Below are 22280 nucleotides of genomic sequence, written 5' to 3' on the forward strand. Positions count from 1 at the left end.
AGAAATGTTTTTTTCTTCCACATATATCAGTATATCTAACAATATAAAAGCCGTTAAACACTGTTCAAATGCTAATGCTGAAATAGTGAATTGAATTATTGTATAATATCTTAAATATGATAGGTTTATGCAAATATTGTTGCTTTTATAATATATTCCAGAAATCACTGACAATATTCAAAGTCATCTGCTATTATTTTAAACTCTTACCAATTTCTTGACATAGGTTTCACTGCATATGTAATTCATGAGATAATATACTATGGATGCATTTTGCTTTATTATTTTTTCTCCTTAGCCGGAAATAAGTTTGAACTTAAATTTGATTTGTCTATTAGAAACTTGCTGTAAAATTTGAATTTAGTTTTAGTTTTTCCAGAAGTGTTTTCTTTTTTTTTGCAAATGGAGATATTTTAGGGAAAAAAAAAAAAAAAAAAAAAGGAATCTGAAGTATAAAGGCATATTGATATTTTTTATTTTACTCTTTCTGTCCAATTTTTCTTTTAAATATAAGATGGATGTTTGAATAGTATGGTCAAGCTTGGAAATGTAGGTAGCTAGTAAATTCTGATTTTCTAATATGTTTTTAATACGTTTTAAGAGCGGATTATCAGCTCGTGATCTTGACAGACTGCTGTAGGTGTTTTTCGCTCTCTCACCCTGACAGTTACTGGCAGAGTGAGGGCCCGGGGGCTGGGCTGGGTGTTGTCACCCCCATTCCATGACGTGTTCCCCTGTTCCCCTCTCTCGTATAAAACCTCGGACCCGCTCGCACCAGCATCGGCTTCAAACCTCTGAAAAGTTCCATTTACTACACTGGGAAAATTAACTATTACAGATAATCACCCATGGGCGCACCTTTGCGGTCAGGATGTAGGTTGGTGTTTTCCAGTTGCCACCCTTCACAATTTGTACTGAATAAGAAAACATCTTGATGCAGGGAGCCCTTTGGCTGTTCCTGCAGTTGTTATCTTGCCTTCACAACACGGGACTGACGGTGCTGAGACCTTTTTGACTGCGGAAGTTGAGCAAGATCCTGAAATATTTTTTACCATTTTTCTACTTACAAGGAGGGAAAAAAAATCCAGGATGAAATCTCTGAGACATTTTGCAAATATGTGAGGATCTTCTGCGTGAGTTGATCCTTCTATGGAATGGGAGATGTTCCTGTAGCACTTGGAAGGAAACATCTCTCCCAGTCATTCTTGCAGTTGATGCTGTTGAATGTCTTGCCTGAAGGAAAATTTAAACCTGGAGATCTTTAGGAGGAAAGCCAACAGTGGGTGGATTGATTTGTGAGGTTGGTTGTTTTGGGTGGCCATTTGCAAACTGTCAGCAAATATTGGATTTACTGAAAATTTACATCTTCTGTGCCCTGAGCAGGCTGTCTTGGCTGGGATGAGGAGGAGGAATGATTCCTCCCGAGTCCATCCAGAGATGGACGGAGACGATGGTACAGCAGATCCCACTCCATTTTGCCTATTTTAGAACCAAATTGCAGTTCTTGGCCTGTTTGAGGAGGGAGATTACCTGCTCCTCATGGGTTCGTGGGGTTGGGAGGCACTTGTGGAGATGGACGTAGTGGTCCCAACTTTAGGTCTTGGCCACGTCCATGGCCTGTCGACACAGGGGTCTCCACCAGAGGCTGAGGGTTGTGTTTCCAACACGCCTTGTGATAATTGCTCAATGTAGTGAAGAGCCCCAAAGGCCAGAGTAAGAGTGAATGATTTCGAGATCAGACAGGTGTTTCCCTTCCACAGCAGCTGTTCTTCTGCCAGCCTCGTGGAACTGTGGGTTTAATTCGCTAGGAAGTGCTACACTATCTATGGTGGGCAGTCGAACAACGTGGGAGAGTCTGCTCATTGCATAGCTTCATACCTTTCATCGTCCAAACACGCTCAGCACCTCCTTTTGGTTAGAAAACTCCACTCATATACCCGAATTTTTGCTGCTTTGGGTTGTTTCCTTTCAGGCATCCCTAGAGTTGTGTCATGGGTAGCGATTGCAATTGATTTTGCAGCTCATCAGAGAAAACTTGGGGTTTTTCTAGGTGGGTTCCAGTGACAGGTTTGGACCGTTGACATTTTTACCTGTTTCTTTTCGAGCTAGAAGGGACTCGCAGCAGTGTGCTTCTGTGGAGGGCCAGTCCTGATGGATCCTCATCTGCTGCTCTTCACCGCTTCTGCTACTAGAGGCTCACTTGTTAATCCTTAGATGATTTGTTCCTCTGCTTTATCATTAGAAAGATTTTCCTCGCTGCAGGGTGTAGTGGTAGTTGTGTGTCTAATGAACATGGAGGGGAGATGCAGGAGGGTTAGTGGTTATGCCATGCCATCCTTGCTCTATTTTTACTTTGTTTTGGTAGCATCGTGATGTTATTCCTGCTCAGCTGTGGTCAGTTTTCCTCTTCCCTAGCATCCTCTGGGTTCTCTTGCTGTTACCATGATGGTCATTTCACTACACTTTATAAACATGGTTGGCTTTAAGCAAGAACTGGTTAGAACTAAACCCGGTTCCTTTATTTGGTTTCTGGCTGACCACCCTTTGTTGCACATTTTTTGATGCTTAAAAAAAGGATTTAAACAGCAATTTGCTAAATTTACCGTCTTTCCTAAGACTTGCTTGTCCCTCTTTCCTGCTGGTTGAGGAACGTGTCACCATCAGCATGCTGCAGTAGTGGAGTGGTTATTGTTGGCTTCTTACACTCCTTCCAGCATTTCAACACTGTGGAGTTTTTCATGCCCACTTTGTTGAATTGTGTTACTAAACCCTGGTAAACAGATTTCTGTGAGAAGTGGCTGCAGTTCAATGGTGGATGAAATAATCTCTTTATATAAATTTGTTTGTATACCTCTGGGAAAACCAGCGTAATATAATTGTAAGAATATATTTAACATTAAGGTTGTTGTGAATTGTCTTTTATATTATTATTATTATTTTGATTTTTTTTTTTAATCCTCTGTTTTGTGACAGTGATTGAAGTTTGCCATTTGCAAAATCCACATGTTGAGATGGGGGGATATTTATAATAGAATATCGGGAGCAAATTAGGGGGCTCAGTCTTACTGACCTTAGTGCTTTGACTTCTTTCAGAAGTATAACCATTCAGTTTTGAAAGGCTTAATAAAATATGTCTAAAGATCATGCTTTCATTCCAGAGGGAAGACTGAAACCCATGGTGGTGAAGACCATGTGGAAATTCAGTGCCCTTACATATGCCTTTTCCGTTTATATGAGGGCAGAGACAAAGCAAGTTGTTGGTCATTTGTCAATAGGAGACACCGTTTGTCATTTCCACTGTTCAATAAAACTTTACCCCCATTCATAAAGATTAAAAATAAGTTGTATGTACTTCTAACATCCACAGTTTCACAGCTTAGGAAAATAAATGTTCTGCTGTGAAGCCTCCCTTAAAAATCATAACTGTATGATTTGTTGGTGTATGTATTTTTCTATTAAAAAAAATATATCACTCGCTTGAAAAGCAGTATGTATGTAAAGAGAAAATTTGTTAACTGATATGGGAAGATCTAACCCTGGGTCACCTGCAAATCTCTCAAACAAGAGCTTCAGGGCAAGTCCTAATTCCAGGGAGTAAAAGCGAAAATTAAAGCTACAGCGAGTGACTCCTCCAAGTTACCCGGGGTGGATTCATTTGAGTTTCGTTGATTGTGCTTGTGAATATAATGTGGAAGGGATGGTAGAGGTCTTCTCAGCCACTTCCCGGCCAAAGGATCTCCATGGAGACAGAAGCAGAACCTGATGGTCTGTCAAAAGTTGCTTTTCATAACCAGAGGCATTCATTAAATAGTAGATGAAGCAGGAGACGAACTTTTGCAACCAACCTAAAAAAAAAAGAAAAGCCATTTAGAGAATGTGCTTTATGGAGTAGTTTATCCAGATATCACTGATATTTCATGACCTGAGAAACAGACCATTAGTGTAATGGATTTATTTATCATTTACCTAGCTTCTTCAAATTATAAACTATCACGTGCAGTATGTAAAAATACAGTGAATTCTATACAGATTCAAAAATATCCAATGGGATCTAATTCTGCCACTTCCCACAGTGTGGGTTGCAGATGAGAAGCTCACAAAACATTCTGACCAGGTGGGTTTGCCAGCGAGGAGAAGGTCGGGAGCTCACACAAGTTCTTCTGGGGTGGCCAAGGGAGAGTGTTGGTGGCCAAAGGCAGAAAGTGACTTTTCTGAGGTGAGGATGATGTTTTAATGAGCAAATCAAAGCCTTCGTTGATACTTTCAAAATGCATGCTGTGCCTTTTTTATCCTGCTTTCAAGCAGGGTTTTTCAGTTGTGGCACTGCCACCATTTCACTCGTGGAAATTCTTCATAGAAAGTACAAAAATATGACAAGTGACAGTCTTCTTCCTGATAACTGAATTTTCTGAGCATCACACAGGGATGCGACACACGGCATCCTCGAGCTTTTGAGCTGCAGCCACTCGAGATGAAGCTCCTAAACTCCTGATCTCCCAGTAGTGTGCAAAAAGCAAACGGTTACTGGAGGAAAAAAAGGAGCGCGGGTGAACAGGAAGATAAAACATTTTATGTTGAGTACTTTTAAAACTGTTCTTAATGTGCTATAAAACTGGCTGCTTCACTTTTTCATGAACTGTGTGCAAAAGGAGAAGCTCTGACTGTAAAGTTGTCGTTGCTTTGGTTTGGTTTATAGTTGCAGAGCCTGCCCGCTAATGTGATCTTGGAAAAGGTAAACAACGTAGTTTTTACAATGAAAAATATGCCTAATATAAATACAGCTACGTTCATTGCTGTTCAGAACTTGAAAAATATGGCTCTAACGTTGCATTTTCTAGTGGAGTTAACAGAGGAGCAGAGTGCAGCCTTACAAACGGTATATCTGAGGCGGAGAAAATAGGTAATACATCTAACTGGGGAGTCTCTGTGGCATTCGCACAGAAGAAGGCACGGTTGCTTTATTTAATTGAGAAAATGAATCAATTACAATGATGTTGCATCATCAAATGCAAGGGAAAGAGCAGATATGTCATTACATCGGGTAACAGTGTTAAAAAGTAATTGAGTGTCTTAAGCATTTTGAATCAATTCCAGGTACTGGCACAGCTACCTTAATGCAAAATTTATGAAGATGATCTCAAAATAATATGTCGCCATCAAAATAGTGTAATAAACCCCGGTAGTGATGTGTGTGCGATCTCGCAGGAGCTGGGCCTGCTGCTCCGGCAGAGCCGCAATGTCACGGGAAGAATTCCCTAATACTTCAATTTGCGTTGCTTTATTTTTCATTAGAAGTACTGAGCGCTTTTATTAGAAATAATATTTTAAATCTTGTTCTGAAATGGGATGTAATCATGTCTGTGTTGAGGCTACTCTATATGTTCCCACCTCTATTCCTTTTCATGACAAGACCTATTTTCTCGGTAAGGAAATGTGACTGATACTCTGTTTGGATGAAAAACGGAGTCGCCTGTTTGTGTGCACTAATCTAAAGAAGCTCCAAATCATCCCTACTGAATAAGCTGCATCTATTTTGTCACTTAGCATCTGGAAGTATGAAAAGAAGTCTTTTTATATCCGCAGAATATTTTGCTTATTAGCAGAAATGCAAAACAGCAAATTAATTCTGTGGAATTGTAATAGATTGACATTGACCATTAAAAAATATAATGGGCTACTTCTATCTAGTCATTTTCTTCCTTGGGAGAATAGAATTACACGCAGAAACTTTGTGTAAATTGGTGAGCTACTTATCCAATAATGAAAGACTTCACGTGCTTAATACCAGCTATTTGCTTGGTGCCAGTTTCCGACCTCCTCTATATTCTATTTTCCTACCTGTAAAGTGTTAGTAAAGGATCCTGCCCCTGACGGGGTGTTGGGGGAGAGTGTGTCCGAAGCTGACGGCAGCCTGACAACATTCATCACTGTGGCACCAAACAGCAGAGAATATTAAATGTAAGGGGTGAGTCAAGGAGCCAGCGCCAGAACAGAAAACAATATTTTCACTAGGGGCTGGGTGCTGTTCGCAGCGTGATTACGGGAGGTTGCAAGCAACTTTGTCTCTTCAGGAAAAATACGTCATTAATTATCCATATCCATTAGAAATTGTATGCATATACAAACTATCAGAATACCAGCGTCCCCACATTCAGTTGGATGTTTTGCATTACGTACCTGCTCCGTGTTTTGTATTTAATTGTCTTGTAATTCTGCCTTTGTTTTGTTTTGTTATCAAAATGTGTTTTGCCAATATGGGCCAGAATATTTTGTAGCTCTCTGTAAGCAATCGAGTGGTCTGATACTACAAACAATTTCCCAACCAAATTGATGTTAAGAAATTTAAGAAAGGCTCAGGGATGACTGGTAACAAGTCTTTCCATTGCAGTTTAAAACAATACAAAGTTCATCAAACTTTGCAGCCTCACAGATGGCAATGCTCTACTTTATAGTCAAAGTAAAACTGGGTTGGAATATATAAGAAACTTGGGTAAAAGTGGAGTATTAAAGGCTTTCCTGAGCAGCGGCAGACACTTCAACCACATAATTAAAGTTTTCTTCACAAAAAAGGGATTGTGAGCAGAGCCTGGCAGTAATCCAAAATTCTAATTTCTGACTATGATTTAATTTCAATTTTAAATAAATCGGTTTTTAATTTAAAAAGAGTGAGCTTCATAACATTAGCAATGATTGCAACATTAAGCCCAGTGTTCACAATCTAGCAATATAAAACATTATTTATATCTGAATCGTAAACAGCCTTTTGAAATGGATTATGGTTTTTCTTCCTATTCTAATACAACCTGGAGGGTACTAAAAAGTGTTGTGTGAAATTAACATTCTGCTGACTTTCGCCTATAAATGAGAAGCGAGCTATTAACATTTGTGTATTTTCATTATGTAAATTGTGTTAACACATGCCCACAAATTGCCACCAGCGATGCAATAATTTTCTCTCAGTGATCATAATGTGTCCAAGTGAGTCATTTTGATTATGACATGCTAATTACATATTGCCTTTTTTCAGATTCAGAAAAACCAGGGATCTTTAATGGTAAGCTTTATGAGTTCAGAAAAAAATTCACTTTTCTTTTTCCTGATGGCTGCTTCCTCTGCATGCTTGAATGCCTTGTTTTAAACTTAGCAAATTGCATTTTGAAGAAAATGCAAACCTTTAACTGCCTGTATTAGATTAGGTACCATTAGAAATAATAGAACATCCTGAGCATCAATGTTTTTATAAGAGTTTGCTGCTGTTGATTAATCTTGCTATATTTTATTGCATTAATGATTTTTTCTTTCCACTCCACTGTAAAGATATTGCATATAGGCTAATACTTTTTCCCCTCTCTTCTTCCCATTGCAGCCTCTCCAGTTATTGCAGTGCATTGTTGATGAGGTGAGTCGTCGTCTTATGTGCTTTCACTCCTAAAGTCATTCCTAATGGACTGGAAAGCTTATATTTTGTTTCCTAATGAAGCACAATGCCCAACATCCTCCGAGCACGAGTCGCCTGGTGCAGCTTGGAGCTGTCAAACATGAACTGGTCTTGTCCCACTTTATGCTGTTTTTCTACTCTTAATATTGAGCCTTTGAAAGACTCAGTTGTCTCCAAGGCGAGTCCTTTTAGCTGTTTTGGCCCTAAAGCCTCGACCTCATCGCCTGAGTTGATTTTCTGCATTTGCCAGGTGAGTTGGAACAGAGACACTCAAGAGACACTCAAGTGGCGGCACGCTTTGTAGTGGGCATACTGAACATGCTTTAGATAAGCAGAAAGGGTGTTTTGACAAGGGAAGGAAACCAAAGTGTTTGATCGTCTGATCACTTTAATTTAATCAGAAGGACAAAAAGCTGAGGTGCAGAAGATGCAGGTGTGAACAGCAGGCTGAAGGCCAGTGGCTAATGTCACATTCCTTGGTTGAAATGGTCCTCTCCAGCTCCCATCTCCCTTCCCAAAATGAGGTATAAGCAGGGATCCCAACTCCTCAGCAACAGCCAAGAGCAGACTGCTGTCAGTTTTGCTTTGTTTTTAATGTTTAATATGATGATGATTATGATAATTAGGAAGTTCGAACAGGGGAAAAGAGCCATAACTGTAGGTATGCATCAGTCTGTAGCAGAACATCATTGCTGGCTCCTCAGGTTGTAGTTGCTGGGTGTTGACATGTCCATTTAGATCATTCAGCTACTTCCAGCTTGTTCCATGTAACACGTTTGTTTAGCTTGATGGAACCTCATGGCCAGTGTGATGCCGAAGTCCTCCGTCTTGGTTGGATCTCCATCCGTAGCTGCTGCTTGTATGAACTGCTAAACCTGCTGTGCTTACATGTGGTGAACACTTTTGTCATTTTATTAGAGAATGGCTTGGCACTTTAGCTGAACTTCTGTTTAAAAGCGGCACTTGGGCCTTGAGGGATGCAGGGAAATACAAATGAACGAGTATCCTTTGTGTAAAGAAGTTCTCCCAGTCCTCCAGTAGTGCTGGCTCTTTTACCTGGCTCTTTATGGTGGTCTAGATCCTTGGGAGCTTTTTAGGCAATTCTCGTTCTTTCATCTTTTTGATTTGTTGTTATTCCTGTTACATACATCTTTGGTTGAGGCATGGAAGTTTGAAAGCACTAGTGCTGTATATACCATCAGCAAAAGGCCATCTGCATCCCAAACAAGGTCACTTAAAGATGCTTATATTTTTACCTGTGTTTTGCTACTGACAGACAAATTACTTTTAAATGGGCTGCTACTAGTGCCTAAATCTAAGCTCACTATTCTAAAACGCAGCCCAAATTGCGGGAGATTATGATAGACCTTCTTGCAGCTTTCACATCTTTTCCTCAAGACTAGAATCTCTCCAGTCTTCTCACAACAACTTAAACCAATGCACCTGATTGCCAAGCTAGCTTTAACATTAGCATTTTGATGTTTACTTGTTTTAATTTATTTTATGTTCCACAGTGTGCCATGGAGCCATCATTCTCCTGAGCTGGTGGTTCAGAGTGCTCGTGGGCACGTTAAGACCTCAGGTTACAAAGCAAAGCTTAGCTCAAAGTTCTTTAAGTGCAACTCACTTTGTTTTGCAATACACTCAGCGTCTAAGTTGTGTGCCATAATGTATAGAGCCTGGGGGGAAGAGTAGGATGGATTGGCTCTGTAGTGTTATTTGCTCGGTACGTGTGTATTGTTAGGAGGTCATTTAATAAGATATATAGCGTTTAGATAGTGGCTGCCACACCTGGAAGTGCAAATTCTTGGCATGGCAGTGTCTTGGAGAACATTTATATGAAACGGCTTTCTGTTCTAGCTCATGGGTAGCATTGATTTTAACAGATCCTCCTGACAGCCCCAGCCCTGTCCTGTTTACAAAGACCTCCAAGCAAAATGTGTTTAACTTGTGACTATTGTTTTTTTCCTCCTCACTTTGTCTTCTATAAGATGTGCTCCCGGGGAATTTTGGTAACACACGCTCTTCCTTCTACACAAGGACCTTTTGAGAGGGAAAGTCTCTTTACTGTCTGGTTCTGTGCAGCTGTTGTTGCTACCATGAGTATTAAAGATTAGGAATGTTTAGTGTTGTAAGACTGATTATTTTGGGTCAAATTTTCCCCTTGGCTGTAAGAAGGTCCTAAAACCCCCAGGAGGTGGGAGCAGAGCCCCCTCCCACAGCTGTGCCATGCAGCCCATCCCCACAGGAACCCCCAGATACGGGTGCAGAATTCCCCACCTGCCCTAATGATGATTGGAACAGCAAGGAGTGACGATCCAGAGCTCGGCTCTTCTTCCAAACGGATAGTGCACAGCGGTGCTCCCGCAGCGGCACAGCATCTGGATGAGCCGCGGTGGCACCAACATGAGACAAACAGGTCTGCCGGGGTGGGATGGAGCTGCCGCAAGGAGCTTCAGTCCTCGCGTAGCTTCATGCTGTAGTAACAATCTGCTGAAGTTGTTGCAGTCGAAAACTCTGGGTCTTGTTTCCTCGAGTCTCTTAAGATGTCTTTTCGTGTGGCAGAGAATGGTTTGGGTTTTTGGCTCCTAAAATTGTGATTAAGCAGCTCTGTGGAAGGGAGCTTTTCTTGAGATAGGGTTTTTGCCGGCACTGTGCTTACCCCCGTCTTGCCCCCTGGAGACACTTGACATTTCCAGACCCTGACAGGGGACAACCCAGAAGTTTTTTAAAGTATGAAATGGAGACCTTGAATCTTCATAATAATTGCTTATTATGTTGGTAGTCATCGGCTTTTGTAGAACTGTTCAACATTCAACCAAAATGCAGCAGGAATTCAGGAGTTAATGTTCTGTTCATTCGTCATTAGTTCCTAGGATTTATTGATGACTGAACTAGTTAAGCGATTGTTTCTGTACTACCTGGGTATCCTGGACTTTTCTCAGACTCTGGAATAAAACTAACTGTGGAAGTTTTTAGATGTTCTACTGTAGTGAGATTTTTGGAGCTGTTCTTAAACTCGTAGTGAAATATATGAGACATAGAAGGTTACTTCGGCCTTTTAAAAAGCCTGTTTGTTCATTTTCTCAGACTTAAATTTACTTGTAGAAATTCTACAGAATGAATAAGTGATTTGAGAAGCAAGATAATTTAACAGAAAAATGTCAGGCAAGGTTCTTCTTCTCAAATCACAGTAAACCATGCCTGACTTCTGTTGTTGTTAAATTATGTTGTTGGACTTTTAACAGCATTGGTTCTGGGATTATTATTTTTTAATGGCAAAATTAGCGAGGAGCATTGTCTGAATAGGATACATGCCTGCCAGGACCTTTAGTTTTTCACATGTGGTGACTTATAGTGAAATCTGATCCAGCTGCAAATAAGACACGCTCATTTAAGCAACAGCCCTAATCATAGCAGCATCCCCTACCATGGTAAGACTCCTGCTTCTGGTCCAACCAAAGCTGAGGCTAAACTAGTTGTTAATGTAGTTCATCCTGCAAAACAGCCAGCAATAATGGCACTCTGCTGGTTTGTGAGAGCTGAGAGTAATTTATTCTTCTAGCACTCAACTTAGTTTGTGTCCAAGTCACCGCAGTGTTGTGTGGGAAGCGCTAAATCCCAATGGCAAGGACGCGCATGGCTTGCTGTGTGGACAGGCTTCCCAGAAACGCTGCGACACGAAGGAGAATCAAGTCCTGCTGGAAGCAGGAGCCACTGCTGGCCTTGGAAGGTGTCCTAGACGTGGCCCTGCGTTTTGTGATCATGGAGCCAAAGAATTTGCAATGCAGTGTACTCAGCAACAGGATTACGCTTCAAAAGTGTTAGGTGCATTTAGAAAAAAAAATAAAATAAAAAAATCATTTTTGTCATCAGGATCAGTTCCAAATGATAATTTAAAAATACAAACACCAGAGCCCCAGAATAATACCATTAACATTGCAGACCCCAGAAATCATGCACTGGAGAAACACAAGCCACCTGATTTCAGTTGGTGGGTTGACTCTGAAACCTAAAGACTGCAAGTAAAATCAGTTTGCTTTTTAACCTTTCTGGCTGCTCAGTCTCAGAAGGCCTCCCATGGTTGTTTCTTTTCTTAGCCGCAAAAATGTCTTCACTGTTCTCCCTGCTCAGCCCCCAAATCCCCAGCAGCCTCCCAGACAACCTGCATGGTCTAGTTGTCTTTGCTGCATGTCTGTGAGAGTCACTCGATAAATCAAATTCCACTTCCAAGCAGAGATTATGAGAACCATAACCTTGATTAAAATTCTGCATTTTCCTTTTAATGCATTAGAAAATGTTCAGTTTAAAAGGTAAAGGAGGGTACTCTACACTTTCAGTTTGGTAAGCAGTGGGTTACCGGGCTCTGCAACTCTGCAGCAAAGTCCGGGGTTAGGTTTTGGGTAAAATCAGAGCTCTGATTTTTGTGTATTTTTGCATTCCTTGCAGTTGCAAAGTGGAATTGTTTTCAAGATTTTTTCCAACCTACAGTTATTCATTTCCCTGTTACCTTGTTGTCAAAACATACTATGTAGGAAATTACTGTTTAGTTGTTTAGTTACGTCTTCAGCCGTGTTCCAGACGCAGTATTTCCACAGCCTTCTAAAGACGTCATTTTCCTGATGGCCAGTCGGGTTGGCGGTCAGTAACACACCTGTCAGTGATTGCAGCTTGTGTGTGAAGATCCCAAAAGACCAAACCCAACAGGTTGGTGTTTTTCTGCCTGTCGGCTTCCCAGCTTTTCCATCCTGTGGTTTTTGGCTTTTGAGGTCAGACAGACCAAACCTGCACCACAGACGCAGCCGGCCAGCAATCCTCCTGGCTTAAGTGACTCCTTTACATTTTCCTTAAGCTCTCCAGGGCTATTTTGTTTGACCTTTATTTAGTTAGAATATCCCTTCTAGGAAAGCAATTATTGGCAGCCCCTTGGGTGGTTGCTGGAAAGCAGGTTTCGCTGTGCTGGAGCAGTTGTGGTCACAAGCTCTGTAGTTAAGCATCAGCTCTGGTTTCTAACCCTTTCTTCTTCAGAACCTGAAATAAATTCATTTTGGTTTCCATAGCTTGTCTCAGGGTAATAGTGACTTCAGTGTTGGGTTTGGCTTTTTTTTTTTTTTATTGTATTGAATCAGGGAGGAAAATAACTGAATTTTGTCTATCAGTTTTAGTTAAATTGTTGTATTATTCCAATTACATTTGAAGCTCAAGGAGTGAAGAATCCAAGAGCAAATCCTATTTTTACAAATAGGAGGCAGCATTGAAAAACCTGCCTATTTTGATGAGCCGGGCAGAAATTTAAAAGAAAAATTAATTAGTTGTATGTGTGAATCCTTACAGTGATAGCTTCGTGAGTAGGTAGTGAGAAGCTTTCCATGAGTTTCCTGAGCAGCTCTGCTCAGTGCCCCCACAGACACTCGGTCTCACAAGACTGCAGTTTAATTGAGCTCAAGGACTTCACAAACTCCACAAATCAAATACTTCCTTTTTTTTTTTTTTTCTTCATAAATTAGTACTCAAGAAACATTTAGCAGCCTCAGTCAATGCTAGTCTAGTGTTGACACTGAGCTATGAAGCATTTCAGTGTCAGTAAATTTTGAAATTTTCCAATGGAAGAAAATAACTTGGCTTAATACATGTATCCTATATAGTTGTTTCTATTCCCTTCTGGTTTTACCTGGTTAAATATATTCCTCTATCTATTGCTGTCGTATGGCCTTAAAAAATCCCAGAATGTTCAGCTTGATCAAAGAACACAATGAAGACCATTGCCTATCAAGTGCTGAATTTTCTAACCTCATGCATCAGTGCTACATTTTGCTACATCTATAAATGAAGTAGAAAACTTCAAAAGCTCAGAATGAAACCAGAATTTATTTTTTCTTTGGGAATTTCACTTTAGATTCTCATCTATTGATTTTAGTGTATGAACAGCTATATTTAACTCAGAACATTTCTGGAGTTTTGAAGATTTCTGTGCAAGAAAAGCCGGTGTTAGGATATACACACGTTTGCACACGTGTGTACAAACCCACCACAATTTGTCGTGTGGATAAGTTGGTTTAGGGTATATTCTTATTGAGACAGAAACTGTGACCTTACTAGTGTATGAGATTCAGAGACTTATATAGGAACAAGGTAAAACCACAGGTAGGAATTGCTGAATAATTACCTTTAGACCAACCTGAGCAAGAACCTTCCCAAGAGGGCAAGCTCATTTAATGGTTCCTAAAACTCAATCTTGTGGATGTCAATGGTCATGCTTGATTATTTGCAGCAGTGTTTTATGAAAAAGCAATAAAAATGCATTGGGAGTGTACAGAGGAAAAAGGGAACAATAAATGATTTGAGTTTTTTCAATGGGGTCCCTTCGGTGTGAGCAGGTAGAGGCTGTGTTTCATGCTGCTGTGCCTTAGCTATTTGAAATGTACGTGTGTATCTACCCACAACACCGCTGTGCTCTGCTGCCTTATGATCGACAAGAGACCAGCAATGAGAGGAAAAAATTCTGATGTTTGCTTTAGAGGGAAAGCAATTACAGTTACGGTTAAAGGATTAACCTGTTTTTCCAGCTAGCTGTACACTTATCTGCAAGGCCCTTTGGAGAGCCCCACTAACAAGTAAAAAGCTTGGCAAGAGGTAGAAAACGTCATGTCATACGTTCTGGATTATTCCTGATGTTAATTACACTCTTCCGCTTCTTTCCATCACTCTTCTGGGCTCTGAAAAAAATATCCCGCAGTAGCAAATGCTGCAAAAGTGACAACTGAATAGCTTCAAGTATCTACTGAGTTATTTAACCAGAAGCATCTCCTTGTGTTCGGTGCAAATGTAGGTTACACATACATGATGTTTTCAAGAACTTGGGGAGCAGGTAGCGCAGCTGGGAGAATAGCCGGTTCTCCAGCGGTTTGAGGTGTTAAAGGTAGGCTGAGTGTTTTGGTGGATAAAACACCGGCCTCTCGACCTTGGTTCCCGTCCAGCTAAGAGATCTGGAAATAAATGAGTTTACTGCTGACACTCCAATCCCAGCAGACGAAACTTCACACCAAAATGCCCCCATGTATAATTTGTCACATTTGGCATCTGCTACTAAGAAAAGAGCAAGAAGCGACCTGGCACGGAGATGTAATCATCGCTCACCTTCCTGCTGGGGGTGGGACAATCCAGAAATTCTTTCAAGTCGGTGCCTCTGAGCCACCTCCAGACATTGCTGTCTTCTGCAAACTTGTTACTTGTAGGAAATCACTTGCCATTAGGTTTGTGCAGGGCTTTTGAAGTAGGTTGGCTGGAAAGTCAGAAATGGAATGGGTTTTTTTGTTGTTGTTGTTTTGGGTTTTTTTAGGAATGCGGTAAAAGAAAGTTGTCCTTGTAGGAGTAAATCTCAACGTGTATAATCTTGTAATTTGCTGGTCTCATTTGAAACAGCTCAATGACTGCAGTGCATTTATTGCATGTAATTGCTCCTGGCAGCATTTCTGGTGCATCTAAAACTTCCATTTGCCTGGAAAAAAAAAAATTAAAAAAACCCACAATTTGGCCACAAAGTAAAATGCAACCACTATATAAAAATACGTGTATTCTTTGAAAGCTTTAGTAAAAGAGGAGCTGGAGTGCATAAAAATTCTTTAATCCTGGAGATTTTTTAGGCTGAAGTGATAAGCCAGAAGTGCTTTGTAAAGCACACGAGTTATTTATTAAATACTGCCATTTCAGCGTCAATGGACGAGTTGCAGAATAGGCGTATTTACCCAGAGGAGATGATAATTTCCAAGACAGGGTGTGCTGGGGAAACCCAGAGGAGAGAGGAGCTGGAGTTTGGTTTGCTGGGTTCTGCTAACTCCCCTCTTGTGGCCATTGAGCCATAGGACCATGGCATTTCCTTCTGCACAAGCCTTCCCACCGAGGAGGGAGCATTGCAAAACAGCAATAGCTGTGGGGAACGGGGAAATGTAACCCTTTGCGGAGAGGGAGTTAGTGGAGAAGGGTGAAATCTACTTGCACTGAGTGTGAGGTTCCACTGGGAATCAGAATCGTAGAATCATAGAACCCCAGGTTCAAAGGGATCACAAGGATCATCTGGTCCAACCTTTCTTGGCAAAAACATGGTCTAGACAAGCTGGCTCAAAATACCACGGTTTGATCTTAGCACATAGCTGCTGGGGGCTTTGCCTTTTTTGAGGGTTTTAGGGAGAAAGCTCTATTTGCTGATTTTTCCTGTTACAGGGAGAATCGTGGGTTTTCTTTTTCTGCAGAATGGATGTGATACATCTCAGACTTCCAGTTGCTTTGAGAAAATGTTTCACTCTCAAGAAACTGTATATTGGGGTAGGACCTCTGAAGGTGTGTAAATCACAGGATGCTGTCAGTGTTTGTTGCCAGTCAAGAAATACTCCCAAATTTCATGGACATGACTATTTCCAAAGAAAATAAACAACTCAGAGCTGTATCTGTTGAATTTGCATCTTGAGTTTGTCCAGGTAAACCTCCAAAAGAGGGGAAGGGTGCCTTATCCATATTTATTTGTGAGTTTGATGAACATTATTCATTTCCTGAGCCTCAGCAGCATCTTTTCTACTGTGGGAGCAAACAGATCAGGAGACATTTGAGTTAATGGGTTTGAGATAGAGGTGAGGATAATGCTCAAACCTGTAACTCAGGCTCTTGTTGCATAGGTTGCAAATGGTTAGTTGACTTTTGGACAGACTATTAGGTGGTTCACTCTTCCTTTCTTCCGACCTGTGGAGAAAAAAGAAGATACAGACAGTTATGTTATCACTCCCTTCAAAAGAGGATGCTTTTGGAGGGGTTGTCTCAGTATTCTCATTCTCAGGTCTTCATTTAGATAATACGAGTTCCCCGAACTCTGTGGAAGTCAATAAGGTTTATACCAGAGCCTTGGCACTCTATAAATTAAATATTAGGAGCAGTGTTTGAAGTTTGAAGCCCTCCCTGCTCTCGCTAGCTCCGATTTTCTGCTGCTGTGCTTTTTTCTTTATGCCTGAGCACCTTGCTGACAAGTGCTAATAACAAAATGCCAAGAGAGGGTCCAGTTGGAGTTACCACACATTAAACATTCTGAACTTGTCCTTTTGCTCATAGATTGTGCATAATTAATAATTAAACGGTTTCAGTTGTAATGGGTTGACCTTCTTGAACTGTTCATTATTCACAAGGCAAAGGCATCACTCAAACTTTTTTTTCCTCTTGCCCTTCCCCGTTCTCTCTGTGTGTGCACAGTTCGGCTGGCTTTGAGAAATCAGAGGCTGATCTTGTTGTCTCCTGCGGCAGACCCCGCTTGTGGAATGTTACTTGGATGCTTAGGGCAATACCCAGTTGTGGGAATAAGCTGCCTGGGGGTGTAAGAGGCCAGTAGTACATTGATGCTTGTGTCTGCACTGCAGTTTGAGCAGCATCCCCAATATATAGGTCTGCATGATATTGGTTAAAAGATACGGTATTTAATGAAAATGAAAGAACCATCTCCTAGTTTAAAATGAGTATACCCATTCCTCATGCCTTTAAAATCTCAGGTTTCTACTTTTTTGCCTCTAAAGTATGATTTCATTGTGCAGGTGGGTAAAATCAGGCGGAGGGCATTGGGGTGCAACTGGACCACTCGCTATGGTTCCATCAGATGTGACCATGTTGCATCATACAGACAGTGGTAGACACACGTAGCTTTGCTTTATCTCCTCATATTCCCCTCCCTTCAAGTCTCAGGCAAAGTGTGGGGAACTTCGGGATCCAATAGAGGATGCTTTTATTTTATATAGTTTTAGAAATTTTTGCTCTTATACAACAACATTGTGATTGCTCAAATTGCAGAAGTAGCAATAGCAACGCTGTCTCCTATTAGAAGTGGCTCTAACTACAAAATACTCTCACCTTTCTGCTACCCAAATTGAAATATCTTGGTCATTGGTTTCCCTGGGTAGATAGCATAACTGAATGGGTGTTTTCTCTTTCTAATTAAGGTAAATTCAGTGTTTGAGGCAGCTTTTTGGTGTTCACCATTGGAAGCAGTTGAGCATCTGTACTTCCCTGGTTCAGCTAAAAGCAAAACCTGCCTCCTTTTCCCCTGTCTTACCTGTACTGTAAAGCAAGAATTGGTTCATACGTACAGGAATGAGATTTAAGTTTTTATCTGCACTAATGTATTTGCCCTCAAAAACATTCCCCAGCAAGTGTTTTCTTGAGGTGGATGCTCTCTCCCAAAAGACTTGCAATTTGTCAGGCACGTAGCCAATAAATGTGTGGGCACCCAGTCTAAAATCCTTGCGAAGACTGTATTAAAGTATCATATTTTCATACCGACACCTGGTTGATAAGAAAGATGGGGACAGACTTGTTAGCAGGGCCTGTTGCGATAGGACAAGAGGTGATGGTTTTAAACTAAAGAAGGGAGATTCAGGCTGGACATGAGAAAGAAATTGTTGCCCCTGAGGGTGGTGAGAGCCTGGCCCAGGTTGCCCAGAGAGGTGGTGGATGAACCATCCCTGGAGACATCCCAGGCCAGGCTGGACGGGGCTCTGAGCAACCTGAGCTGGTGAAGATGTCCCTGCTCATGGCAAGGGGGGCACTGGGGGGGGCTGGGAAGGTCCCTTCAACCCAAACCATCCTGTGATTCTATGAACCCTGATGCCAGCTTAGCCTCGGGTAGCCAAAGTGAAACACTGGTGGTTTCAGAGCCTTTCATCAGCTTCTTCTCCCCTCCCACAGTGAAGTTTCACTCTATTATGGGTGCGTCGTCTCTTTGTGATTGCAGAAATTATCACCTACCAAATGAGTGTGAAGTGCCATCCGCCTGCCCTGTTGCCCAGCGTGGACTGGCATGAGCTCCTCACTTACGTTCTATTTAAAATAAACAGCAGGGGTAGGTTCCCTGGAAAATGGGTTCTGATCACTTCTTCCTGTAGTTTTCAAAATTATCTGTAATTTATATATATAACATATAATGTATAATTAATGTATGTCGTTTTGAAAACTATATATATAATTCTTCCCCACTCTGCTTTGAGTCTGTCCCACCTGGGAAAGTGGCTTTTGCCACTTCAGGTACAAGCCCAGGAAGGTTCTGCTGGAGAAGAGAAAACGATGGGGAGAGGCAAAACCTGCTGGTCTCCAAGCCTGACATTTTGCTCTGTGTTTTCTGTATTAATATAAATAATTTTCATATGTGGTTCTTTGAAGTTTAATTGTGCTGCTTATTTCCCTGTGTTCTGTCCACTCTCCAGTGGAAACCTTCCTATATTGATGTCATTTATAAATTTAGAAACAATAACCTCACCCTCACCCGATCTAAGTTCAAAGAGAATTTGGGCATGTTGTATCAAACGCTCCTTGTATTTAATAGAAGTCTTTAAAAATTGTCAAGCAATTTTGGCTTCTCCTTTTACTCTTCAGTTACTTTTGATTTAATTGTATTTTCCAGCAGTTTCCAATTGTTTGAATTGGAAACAAAGCCTTAATAAGAGTTCTAGTTAATTTTCTGTCTTGTAATTACCGATCTCATTTTTCTGATAATTGGCCACAGCAATTATATGTATATTTACTAATCACATAGGAGGCTCTGCAGTCGTGTCTATCTGCCACCATTGATAATGGCACACACATTGCAGAGGTGCTTTTATCATCTTCTTTTTTCCACTACATCAAAGCTATTTCCTCGTGTTCTCAATAATGAATACATGCATGCATTTGACACAGTTGTGTGCTAGAGAAATTGTTTGGCTCCCACCAAATGCTGCACGCTCCGAGTTTCTTGCCTGCAGCGCTGGAAGGTTGTATGTAATGATATATTGCTCATCCAAATGGCCAAAGCACTCCAAAGCACAGTGAGATTAAAATAAGTCATTCCTTTGTTAATTTAAATAGGTGCATGTATCATACTTTGCAGGGTACTTTGTGTAGGGATGTCAGGGAGGAAAAAAGCCGCCGAAAGGTATTTTTAATAGCAAATGAGAATAGATGAGAATGGAGTCATTTGCAGCTGCCTGTTTTATGTGGCTCTCTTGTTCCAACTGTAGGTCTAATGAGATGACACTGTTAAAGTACTCTGCAGTGTAATTTCATTACATCCTGAGCTGTTACACCATAAACACAGTGGAGCTCTCTGTCATTCTTGGAAAAACTCCTAAATTCGTAAAGCTCTTCGTTGCAAATGGTGATGTTGTTTGTGCCCTGTTTGTATTTTTTATTTTTTCTTGTGCTCTTAATTTTTCTATTTCGTTTTTGTTTTCTTTCATAAATACCGGGTGGTTATTTTCTGACACTAGACTGGGAAATCCTGCATATTTTTTTTTCCTCTTAAAAATTCTTTTGCCTTTTAAATCTAGAACAGACAGCACATAAGCACAGCCTCTAAAATGAATAAGTGTAAATAAACATGAGTGTAAATAAATAGCAAATGCAGTGAAAGAAACAAAGGTCAACACAAGAATAATTTCACAGCTCTTTGTTAATTACAAGACCATTTGTGTGTTACTTAAATAATCATTAATTTCTCATTTACACTTTCCCTACCTTCCTTTTTACCCTGTGGCTATCATTGTCCTTTTTTCACCTCCCCTCAGTGTCTTTCCACATGTTTTTACCCATTGTGTAATACTCATTAGTTGAAATTCAGTGTTTTATAACACATTCTCAGAAGAATTTGTACCTTTCTCCCTCAAATTCATGTGTGAAAAGGGGGCTTTGTCGCTTCTGAGGTGTCTTTTTTCCTTTTAATTTTTGTTTATTGTTGTTGTCGCTGTTGTGTTACTCTTAAAATATATATATGTATATATAAATATGTATGTGTATGTATTTATAAAATTATCTTCTTTCCTTCTGACTCTGCTTCTTGTTTCAATCCAATTGCAGGAATCGCCCGTCCTTCCAGCCGGGGAGTTCTCGGAGCCATTTGTACACTTCATCACTCAATGGTAAGCTCGGTTTGCAAACATGCCATGCCCTCAATGTAAATGATACATGCCATTAACTCCGCCGCTCGGCGAGACCTTATGGCTTTTCCTTGCATCCTTTCGGAGAGAAGAGGGACTTGGGGGCCTTGGGCAGATGGGGCAGCAAAGCTAAGCAAACTGTTTAAATTATGTAAACGTTATTTACACAAAGGGTCGTAAAAGTACTTACAAGGGTTTTTCCTCTTTTAATAAACCCGCCCGGAGTGTGGGTGCAGTCTCATGCTCTGAGACCCTTCAGAATTCATTGGGGGGTAAGAAGGCCACGAAGACTCGTGTATATAATATCATTATTCAGGGCTTTTAAAAATATTACTTATAAAATTCCCTCAATGTGTAGAAAGGCAGGCAGCCTTGATTAATTCATTGGCTTTTCAGTAAGTAATTTTTACCGAGGGTTGTATTTTAAAACACACCACTGGGTATATTTTCTTTCCTTAAAACTGAATAGTTCATTGAAAACCTTTTAAATTCAAGGAGGATTGGGGAGAGGAGGAATTTGTAGAATAAAAAATACAGTTCTTGAGTGACCAGAGAATAAAAATCTTGAGGGTAAGCTATCCTAAAGAAACAAAGTGAAGGGCAATATTTTTTAACTGTCTCAGACTGCCCCCCAAAATAAAAGGCAGAAGAAACAAGCTTGGATTTTACACAAATGTGAAGTGTTAGAGGGAGAAGCATCCCTCCTGCCATCGTGCGCTTCCAGGACTGTGCCTAATCAGACGGAGCCGTCGGCGTGTGGCACTGCCAGGGCACTGGGGGATCCGGCTGTGGGCATCGTCCTTGACAAAAACCCAGTCTCAAAGCCCTCGGCCCCTCCCAGGCCTATATGTTGGGCTGTCCAGCCCTCCCAGGGTCTCTGCTGTATGGCAGGGCCGCCGTGGGAGCAGTTGTCCAAATAAAATTGAATTTTGAATATGTAGCATAGGAGAAAGTACCTCTCAGGACTGACATAGTATGTAACAAATAACACAGGCACAAAAAGCCGTCTGATTACCGGTTAATTAAAGTAACTAAATAATTAAAGTTTGTGTAACATAGGCCTCCCTTTTCAATGGTTTCAGTTTACAAAGAGCCACGCGATTCAGAGGGTTCTGCAGCAACTACCTGGTGTGCGTGGAGCTCTGGGCTTTTTATCCCTGCAAAAAAAATGACAACAGACCATTTAAAAAAAAATCTCATTGAGGCAGAGGGAGGGATAACCTGTGTTAAAATTTCCACAGATGTCAAACTGAAGCATAACTGATGGTGGTTAATAGCCTTGTTTTCCCTGGGGACGCAGCTACTTTGGACTGTCAGATTAGAACCGCTCCCAACCTGCTCGTCAGGCAGCTTGGCCTTATTGGAGGTGCTGGTAGTTATTTGTAGGGAAGGTAAATTGTATCATTAATACCTTTGATTTACAGCACAGATCATCTGGTGGTTTAGATATAGCGTTATATTGGCTGTTTAGCAGAAGGCATTGCTGTTTCAAACAAGCACATAAGAAACTATATAGTATTTAAGCAGGCAATTCCTAATAAGTGTAAGAGATGTCAAGTGAACGGCATATCAGACTTTATGACTTTATGCCCATTATGCCATGAACACTGGCTGTTTGGATGTAATCCAATTAGTCGGGAGGCAGCTCCTGATGGTCACCTCTGTGCCACACTATTGTGCTCCTTCACGCAGCTCAGCGCAGTCTTCGATGGCTAATTGCACCTGTTGCACGGAAAACTAGGACTATTTGGATGAGAAACGTGATCTTATAAACAGGTTAATGCTGTGTAATGAACTATCACCCTGCAGTGTAATGGAAATAAATGTGAAAAAAATGAAGGTAGAAACCCCAGGGTATTGCGTGTTCTCCTGAAGCTGTTTAGAGTTAAATTTCCCACCTGTTC

General features: G+C 40.9%; 1 protein-coding gene across 2 annotated transcripts in view; it reads left to right on the plus strand.

The window, feature by feature from the left end:
* Positions 1–22280, plus strand: part of MAP2K5 (mitogen-activated protein kinase kinase 5) — a gene marked incomplete at its 5' end in the record, with an annotated part of 125655 nt that overhangs the window by 84543 nt on the left and 18832 nt on the right. For both annotated transcript variants that reach the window (XM_080351354.1, XM_080351355.1), the window contains 3 exons: positions 7028–7054; positions 7367–7399; positions 20297–20358. In XM_080351354.1, the coding sequence (XP_080207480.1) occupies positions 7028–7054; positions 7367–7399; positions 20297–20358 (122 nt within the window). The remainder of the gene's footprint in view (positions 1–7027; positions 7055–7366; positions 7400–20296; positions 20359–22280) is intronic.

The sequence above is a fragment of the Nesoenas mayeri genome, assembly GCF_963082525.1.
Source record: "Nesoenas mayeri genome assembly, chromosome: 11".
NCBI lineage: Eukaryota > Metazoa > Chordata > Aves > Columbiformes > Columbidae > Nesoenas > Nesoenas mayeri.